Here is a 10418-nt window from a genome sequence, read left to right on the forward strand (position 1 = left end):
CACCCTATAATAAATTACCTGTCTCATAGCATAGCATCATATTCCAGTGTTATTACACTTATTAGACCATATCGTCGCCGTAGAGCGAAAAGTCACCAAATCACAAAATGGCCAAAATTTACTTGTATAGTTATGTCATCAAAATCGCATTTTTTTTCTCCAAATTTGAGTCTTATTGCGGTAGCAATAGAGATCATAGTTCTAATTTTACAAAGTTAAAGAACTAACTAAAAACCCACCTCGGATTCAATATTTTAGTCGAAAAATACCTAATTCTTTTATACTTTTTTATACTTCTTTGAACTTATTTATGAGCGTACCTAAGTCATTTTAGTTATTTTTCCCAAACTATTACTAAACGATTTAACCACGAAGAACCTCATTCAAAAAGTCACTTAATATACTTAGTTACTTTTAGAATACCTGGTATGTCAAAAGTGTGAAAGCGAAAATTAACTAACTCTGTTTAGTTATTTTTTATTTATAGTTTTAAGGCAATGTACATCATTTAACCAAAACGATAATTAATTAAACAGTTTTAATGAGTTTAACCCTACAAAAAAATGTAGAATACAATAACTAATCATATTTAATTAATTTTACAATAAAGACTGTACTGTACTCCGACGTGATTTGATTGAATTTCGCTCGCAAGTTAGTGACTTTTCGGCCAGTGCCGCGGGCCCCCGCACCGATACCGCACCGACGCGACTCCCCCCGCCGCGTCCTCCGGCCAGTCGTTGCGCATGAGCAAACTAGGGCAAACCTTAGCTTATTGGTGATACGTAGTTATTCGGTGATATCTGGTTATTATCTCGATTTGTGCGGCCTTATTGTCGGAAGATACTACTGCCGGTGACTGTAGGTACCTAGTCATAGTGAGAACGACATGAAATTTCTAGCGGCTTTCATTATTGGTTGTCAGTGTTGTCATTTTGATAAAGGTACGAATGTAAAAGAGTTACTTCACGACGAAATGCTCGATGTCAGGGCGTTGAATGAAGCTTTCGTTAGAAATACGATACACGACACTGATGGCAACAAATTGGCGTGGCTTAAATTTTAAGTGTCTCAGATTTGAGAAGCAGCGTCCTCGTGTAGTCAAATTTCGCTACAGCCATGAGGGCCCCTACTCTGAATTTAATGTCCAACAGATTTACGGTGGCCCGCCAAAGCCGCTGAGACGCACAAAGAGGCGCAAGGGGCGTGTACCTGATGAACCAGACAACCATGACGACGCCGAGGACTGGATCAATAAGATAAAAGACTATCCCATTCCAAAGGCATATCCACAGGCATTGCCTATATCTGAGGCGAAAAAAAGATCTCTTAAATTTATGCACTAAGGGAGTTATTCCTCGAGAGCTTCATTCATGGTACCAAAGTCTGCCGACCAATAAGACAGTTATTGACAGATTGTGTGAGCCTGATGTCACAGAAACAGATGACGAGGACGAAGAGTGACTGTGATGCGTAAAGAAAGCTATTTTAGGAAGACCATGTTAATTTTTATGGATTTTCTAATGATGATTTTAATATAATTAGAGACCATTTTAATTTGATTTGATGTTTATTTTATTTTAATAAAGTGTTTGCAAAATTTGAAATGACGTGATTTAATTTGTTCCTAAAATATTAAGCAGAATCCAAAAAAATATATAAAGTAAGTAGGGCAAACCTTGGCTTATTGGTGATACATAGTTATTCGGTGATATCTGGTTATTATCTCGATTTGTGAGCACAGTGAGGAGATAAAACCTATAAAATCACCACCATCAACTGCTGTCGGATGTTCCGATTTAATTCGTAATGATTTTATAGGTTTTATCTCCTCACTGTGCCCACAAATCGAGATAATAACCAGATATCACCGAATAACTACGTACCACCAATAAGCCAAGGTTTGCCCTAGTTTTTAACTAACACGTATTTTCACTCTATCACAGCAGTCATAATTCAACTAACTCTACTTAGTTAAGTCTAAACACACTAAAATGTGTGCAAATAATCATTAACTTCGTTCAAAAAATCACTAAGTCTTAATTAAGGTGTAATATTTAAGGGCAAAAATTAATTATCGCCTATAGCTCCTAAATCGTAAGTGTGAATAATATAAATCCATTTTGAGCCCAAAGAATAGCAGTTTCCAATTAATAAACAGATATAAAACCACAATTTCATCTGAAGATAATTTCAGTAAAAATTATTTTAATTATTTTTTTCTTTAAACTCTCATAACTCAAAATGACCAATGAACGATTTGGTGACTTTTCGCTCTACGGCGACGATATTTAGTACTACGTATGTTGTATATTTACGATTCTTTCGACACATAATTTTGCAAATTCATCGCCATTATCAATAATTTACGTTGTGAATATAATTTTTCAGTACAGATGGTGTTTTTTTACGCACTAGTGCGAGAAGTGGTTCATTATATGCCAGGTCGAAACTTCGGAGGCTCATCTGTACTGAAAAACGTCGTACGATACACGTGCGAAAAGGAAATTCGTAACTCGTGTCGATTTAAAACACTCCCTTCAGTCGTGTTTTAATTTATCGCCACTCGTTTCGAACTTCCTTTTTTACGCACTTGTATCGTAATGTACTATATTATAGTAAGTCATTCTGAGCAACTTACACGCGTACTGCCACCAACCCCGAAAGGTTGAAAAAGTAGCTATGTCATTGTTGGTCTGCTTGCAGGCCGTAGCGATATACGTTGGCGAAACGTAGCGATCGAAACGCAACTGGCTCTGTCGCCCCAATACAGAAGAGCGATTAGATAGAGAGAGCTACAAAGCGTAAGCTCTGACGTTGGCTACATACCATGTCGACTTTTGTAGCCCCTTGAAAAGCGTGAATTTTCTTTCTAACCCGAAGCACGTGCTAAAAGGACGTTCATAAAGTGACTTGAAATTAACGTTCAATCGTTCAAACGTTCGTTCTTATCAACCGACAATTTCGACAAGTTTTATCCTTGTGCCTTTCCAACAACAAGGAGACAGTTAGAGAAAACTTTAATTTGAGAAGGAAAGGAGAATGGGCATTTTGTCCCATGACTGTATACTGATGGGACATGGCTCGTTTGAAAGGGCTTATTAATAGCATTATTTTGTTGTATGACACCAACTTTGGATCACTTGCAGGGACTGAGTTATTTAAAAAAAGTATGACGCATAAAATCTATTGTTTTATAAAATACTTATTATGTAGCTGGTTCTGGTATCATCTAAACCTAAAATTATCTACCTAAGAAAGGTGCCCGAAGTCCGTCCACTACAAAAAATGCCCTTGAGGCTGGCTACATTCCCTTGGTTAACAGCAATGTTCCTTTGGCCTAGGAATGAGTTATTAAATTTTACAGAATAGGATCTACAGATTATACGACTGGGTAAAAATGCATTAATCAAAGTCTTTATTTACATGAACATATTTACTAAATTATACAAGAAACTAAGGCTAAACTTAAAAGCTAGCTTATGACTAAACTAAAATAGGCATTGTACCAAGAATACTGGCGACATTTCCTCGCTGTATCGCAATGCTGATACGTTATGCGAGGAAGTCGCCAGCTCTTCGGTCACCAGTTACCTCAACCAGACGCTTCTGTGAAAAACTTATTCGCACTGGGAGCCCATGGACCTAGAGTTTCATTGTTTAAAATGTTCACAAAACATAGTAAAAAATTCACATTTTGTGCTGCCACTTTTTTGCAACCGCTCTATATACTTAGCTGAAATTATTGTATTTTAGGAAGTGTTCACAGCTTTAGAACTGAAAATTGCGAATGATGAATGTGATGATAATGTCCGATGTTAAGTTTTTAATTTTATTTTCATATTCCCTCAAATTCAAAAAAGTCACAGGTCATGCATTGAAACTACATTGTGTTTATTTGTGTTCGACGAAACAATTCGGGTAATTACGATAAATGTATAAGTCAGAAAAGCCCCGAACTAAACATTTCCAACGGTACCACTAAAATATACCTAATACAAGCTAAAACAGAGCAAGATTACGCGTGGCACGCAGGTGATATAGCCATGTGGATTGTGAATATTTTTGTAGCTGAAATAACAAGCGGATGCCTCTTAAGACGCAACAAGAGTATTTTCTCCATACACACACTTATGACTCATTGGTCGAACCCCGGCTCGCACCAATGAGCTTTTCGGAATTTATGTGCGAAATGTCATTTAATATTTGCCAGTCGCTTTTCGGTGAAGGAAAACACCGTGAGGAAACCGGACTAATTCCAATAAGGTCTAGTTTACCCTTCGGGTTGGAAGTCGCTTTCGTAAAAACTAGTGTCTACGCCAAATCTTGGGACTAGTTGTCAAAGCGGACCCCAGGCTCCCATGAGCTGTGGCAAAATGTCGGGATAACGCAAGGAGGATGATGATGACACACGGTATGACTGTTTTCGCCACATATTTAGGAAGAGTAATTTGTATTGAATACGCCTGTCGCAAGTTCTTCAACCCAGACCACAAACGCCCAGCGAGTCGTGTCATCGTCATCACGCACACTTTCAACAACTGTAGGTACATACTCGTATGCTCAATGAGCTAACAACCGCGAGACCGCAGTCCAGGGGGGCGATTTTTGAATCTCACATACGGGATTTGTCACTAAAATACCGGTTGAAAACGGTGACTTGCTTATTATTTTCAGTGACAATTATCTGAATTCGAACGCGTGAGACTCAAAAATCGGTCCCCAGATGGCAGATCACCGCCTCGCAATAGTGGGCGCGTTCAGATATCTCGGAAGGGCAGGCCGCAGAGCTGCGTTCGTGGCCCACAAACTAGTCTCGCCGGAAGATCAGCGCTGACCCCTTGGTCAGCATTTATGCTGAGGCGGGACCATTTCGTGGTAAATCCGACATACTTTTTTTTCTAATCTCATTTTTTTAAATTATGAATTACGTATGTAAATAATTTGTGTTTACCATGAATAAACTATTGAATCTGAATCGATACGTCCCCCGGCGGCTTTTCCGGTCTCTATTATATGCTCTGAGGTTTTCTCTCCAGTTTTTGAAGTTAAGAGTAAAGGCTCCAGTACACAATGGCCCATGCTGGCCCACTACAGGCCATCGCCATTGTGTACAGGGGGTAATGGTATATGATGGCGGACAATTGTCAATCGTGGTGCGCAATCGGGGAGTTGTCGGTTTTTTGGGCACACTTCAAAGGAATCGTGGCGTAGCGTGGCCTGTGGTGTTCACACAATCGGCCATTGTTTAGTTTGTCACCGACCGCCTGACCGGGATAGTGCACTTTTTTGTTGCTAGAACTAGAATTTTTATCGCTCAAAATATCAGTATCGTGGAGCAATGAAGAAACTTTTAAGTTTATTGATTTATATCAATCTGAGCCTGTAATACTTGTAAACAGTACATAAATAAATTGCCGCAGCCGTAATTACTTCTATGTCCATCGCAAGTGGTTTGCCAGCCAGCAATGAGACATGCGCCACTGTGTGAACACCAAGTGATCGTGGCCTACAATTGTGCATTGCAAATCGTGGCCCATCACAGGCCATTGTGTACTGGAGCCTTAATGTTTTTTTTTTCAACACGGATGATTCAACATATTGGTACAATCAGCTACAAAAGTGTATGGCCTATTTATCAATGAATTCATTCATAATTTTTCCATGCACTTTTGCGGCTGATAGTATTTGGTATTTGGTTGATTTGATTTTTAAGCCTCTAAAGTTCTTGGAATATTGTCAAAAACGGCATATTTAATTGACTATACACACAGAGAGTTGTGATATTAAAAATAAATCAGCAACTTCTTATAAACCAAAAACTTCTTATAAACCAAAAACTTCTTATAAATCAACAAACTTCTTATAAACCAAAAACTCATTATTTTTGTGGTTCGGATTAGCGGGCCTGGATACGGGTGAATGTGATACATTTTGAAGAACCATCAAAGTGTTGCCGGTGGTTGGACTTGTATAATAAAATTGGTACTCACTTTTCGACGAAGTCGATGAACTGTGGTGTCAATGGCGTAGGTCTTTCGTTACTTGGTGGTCCAGTGTTCGTATCTTTTCGACATTTGATAATATTTTCGACGTCTCCAGTGGCCTTAAAAAGCATTCGTCTGGATCGCTTCATGGTGCAGTACAATCACAGTCAAACCACAAAACAATTATCTAATACTGCTAATAAATAGCATTAGAGATTTGCACTTCATCCACTCGTACATACAGTAAAGTAGTCTATCGAATGTTGTTTACACTGACTGCACTCGAGGGCTGCACTAGAGAAACTAATGATAATTCTAGTGCGGCTATCAGGTCCTCGGGCATCAGGTCGAAAATATCTGATACCCGCGCTAGGTGAAAATTTTTTCTTCCCTGTCGGTATGAGATACAATCGACCCGATAGGTTTTTATTATGCCGAAATGAAACATTCATAGAGACAATTCTAAAAATATATTTGTCTCTTTTCTACTCCTTTGGAAATAGAAGCTACCTGTCCCGTACCAGCAGAAGGAATAGTATTTTAGTTACCGCCCCGCGGGATAGTTCATCATCGGATCTTATAGACCTGATACCGCAATGAACGTGTTAAGAAAAAAGTGAGGTGGACAACTTTGAAATAAAAAGGGCCCTCATGCTCGGTTGAACGTCGCTAATATTAACATTACAATACCGTAACATGGAACTCAGCAAATATGTGTAAGAAGTAAATTATTTATTTAATTTCCAAACCTCTAGAGGATAACTGTAATCACTAAAATCATTAGTGAGCACTAGTGATTTTAATGTTTTCAATTATCATTTCAGTTATATTTTAATTCAAGCATCATTTATATAATCACTTATATACTTACTTACTTTACATTTAAATGCCTACCCTTTGAGACCTTTGACATGTAAAACTACATTAATAATTCTGAATTCCGGTGGTTAGTGGTTACAAACATTCGAGGCACTTCGGAAAATATAAAATACAGTCGAGTTCATAAATATGTGCACATTTCTTCACCGTAATTTGTTACAATCTGTACACGCTTATAACGAAAATTTAAAATGATAATATTATAGCTATTATACAATATTATAACAAACTAGCGACCCGCCCCGGCTTCGCACGGGTACTATACCTACATGTAAACCTTCCTCTAAAATTACTCTATCTATTAAAAAAAACCGCGTCAAAATCCGTTGCGTAGTTTTAAAGATTTAAGCATACATAGGGACATAGGGACAGAGAAAGCGACTTTGTTTTATACTATGTAGTGATATGTAGTGATAGTGATGTAGTGATAGTGATGTAGTGATAGTGATGTAGTGAAGTTATAGTCTCTCGTGGGATAATACTGATTGTTTATACTTGCTATGTTGTTTCGTGTATTGAGGTGTGCAATAAAGAGTATTTGTATTGTATTGTATTGTATTGCTTAGTAGTTACAGTCCCACTTGAGTGTCACTAACAGGTTCGCTGTCAGTCGCGAAGTACTTGGTCAAAATAAAGCAATATTTTTTGCTCTGAAGATTATAACTATTTTGAGTCTATCTAAGTATACTAATATTGTCACGGGGGACACCACTCCGCCTAGTATAATGGTAATTTTAGTGTTACGGTGTGGTAACATATCTACACCAGAACATCACATTTTATAGTGACTACATAGTAGGTACCTGGGATCAGAGAGAACGCGTTAACACCAATATTAATTAGTTTTTACGAGTCCCACGGCCAGGAAGTGATATTAGTTGCCGCACTAAATTGGCAGAAATGGTCGCTTTACGACTGGGCATCGTAAAAATCACACAATTAATATTTTTTATGTATCCGCGGTATATTTTTCAGAGATTTGTGTGATGTATCGATATTTAATGGGGTCGGTAACGCAAGAAGTATGACGGTCGATATTGAACGTGTTTAGTGTATTGCAACACTTGCTGTAATTTGTTTAGGCACTGGCTTTCTGTGCACCGAGACGGGAACAAGAAATAGTGTACTACTATTTAAAATTGTTTAACTTTTAAGTTTATTTTTATTTTAATATTAACCCTTAAATGCATGGTGATGTATATATGCATCATATATTTGATGGCCTGTGGCTCAATATGTAGCTATCCAAAATCACATTTATAGCTTAATTATTATTCAGTATTTCTATTATTTAATAAGTAATTAAAGAAATTAAATAATCTTATGATTAATTATTTATTATTTAAGGATAAAGATGAAATGGCGGAAATGTGTGAAAAAACGGGATGATGGCGATTTTTAGTATGTGATTTAGGCAGATTTTTTCGGAGTTAGTAATTAGTTTATGTTTAAACATTTTATCATGGGGGTTTCACAAATAGTGTACCTTTCTAATAGTAGTCAAACTTTACAAATAAAACTTACCAATAATTATATATCTATATAAATAAGTTTTGGCCTATTTAACTTCTAACACTGATTTAGTATCAAAATCGGTATTAAATATTTTTTTATTATTTTTCCCAGAGTCAGAAAACAATTGTCTATCACATATATTAATATCTCGTTAAAAGAAAAATTCATGCATTTAAGGGTTAAGTATATTCCTTTTGGCTAAAAATTCTAAATTTTATTTATATGGGTGTAATAATTTATATTTATAATAAAACTTTTGCTCCCACACTGGCTGTTATAAATGTTATTATAAAATAGCCAGCGTGGGAGCGCCATAAACGTTTACAAAAAATAAATGTGAATACAATTAATTTTATCTTAAACGGAGCAAACTTATTCGACCAGCTTTTATTTAACTTGCCGTGTTTTATTTGTTGTTGTTATTTGGGTCATATCTTGGAAGTTAAGTAAAAGTTTGACCGTTTTCCGATTGTGATGAACTGATGAAAGAAATCAAATAAATCAGTGTAAGTAAAATGATGACGCTGGGTTGAACTATGTATTTCTTTAAATTAAGAATGAATTAAATAAAAATAAATCTATGATCATATCGCGTTAACCGAAGACAATATTATACATACAATCAACTTTTAAAATTTAAAAGTACAACTATACAAATACAGGAATAAAAATTAAGTAAATATTTATAAATGGATTGTACTAACCGAACAGTAGCAACAGCAGATCACTGACAGCCAAACTGAACAAGTAGTAGTTAGTGGCCGTGTGCATGGCGGGATGGCGCACAATCACCACACATACCGCCACATTCCCCGCCACACCCGTCGCGAATATCAGCAGCAACACCACTGTCACCGGCGTCAATACTGTCAGAGATAAACGGCGGGGCCCTATCATCCACCATAACATTTCCTCCTCCGTGCAATCGAAAACGCTCGCGTTTGTACATCGCTGCTCAAACGCTTCGTAACTTTCGTTGAAACGCAAAAACTCAGTCATGATTGCATCAATAAGTTTTTAGCACTACGTAAACAATTAAATGTGACGCGAACTATTAAACTGGCGATAAAAAGAACACACTTATCAAATCTAATACACTTATCATAATTTATCAGCACTCTAACTTTGATAAGTTAATCTACAGATCATAAACGCGTATCATACTCAGTTGTAGCAGTGAAAAGTTCGTAGCGGATGAAATTGAATTACATTAAAAGTTTGAAAAGATCGTAGCGGGTCGAGCCGTAGACTTGCTACGCAGCTACGCGTCTGCAGCGCACCGTGAGCTTTTGCCGACTGAGCGCGTTGCGAAGTAAGGCGATTCCTAGCCATTGCCTCATAACAATAACAAGCAACCAAATATAATATGTTTTGGTTAACTTTTACAAGGATAACGGCATTTTAAATTCTAAGATATAAATAGAAATTATTCAACAAATGCAACAGTTTTTTCTTCATATTGTTAAATGAAGGACTAGTGTTAAATAGTTCCAAAAGCCGAATAGTCCGAGTTCTTAACCAGATGTACAGTCCGGTCTGGCAGAAAGCATGAAACTTGGCATGTATATAGCTTATAGGTTTATAAGAAAATATGGAAGTAGAAACACGCCGAGGTGTCAATGTTTCCCCTCTTTCCCCCCACTTTTGTATCCTTGATTGCAGTTTTTTAATATTTCCATGAAAACCGTGAAAGCTATCATCACGATGTCTAGGCGAAGTATATATTCTTCATAAAATTCTGTACAATATTGTCTATGGAAGTATAAAGCTAGAACTTATAATTTTCAAACTATGCTCATTTTCCCCTAACAATATTTCTCTTTGATGACCTGAACGATAAGTAAGACTAGCGACTTTGCGTGTTTCTACTTCCATATTTTCTTATAAACCTATAAGCTATATACATGCCAAGTTTCATGCTTTCTGCCAGCAGGGACTGTAGTCTCATACTAATTAGTCGTTTCCGCCCCGCACTAGAATATCTTTTTGTACCTTTTGGCGTAGAAAATCTAGATCCATGGTGTCCCAGCGCGAAGC

At 37.0% G+C, this 10418-nt stretch overlaps 1 protein-coding gene across 1 annotated transcript in view; it reads right to left on the reverse strand.

The window, feature by feature from the left end:
- The window catches only part of LOC125235978 (neuropeptides capa receptor), a 243593-nt gene extending 234213 nt beyond the window's left edge, over positions 1–9380 (reverse strand). Inside the window, 1 exon segment of the mRNA XM_048142649.1 lies at positions 9086–9380. Within this exon segment, the coding sequence (XP_047998606.1) occupies positions 9086–9380 (295 nt within the window).
- Positions 9381–10418: the final 1038 nt, after the last annotated feature.

Source organism: Leguminivora glycinivorella, chromosome 18, assembly GCF_023078275.1.
Source record: "Leguminivora glycinivorella isolate SPB_JAAS2020 chromosome 18, LegGlyc_1.1, whole genome shotgun sequence".
Lineage (NCBI taxonomy): Eukaryota > Metazoa > Arthropoda > Insecta > Lepidoptera > Tortricidae > Leguminivora > Leguminivora glycinivorella.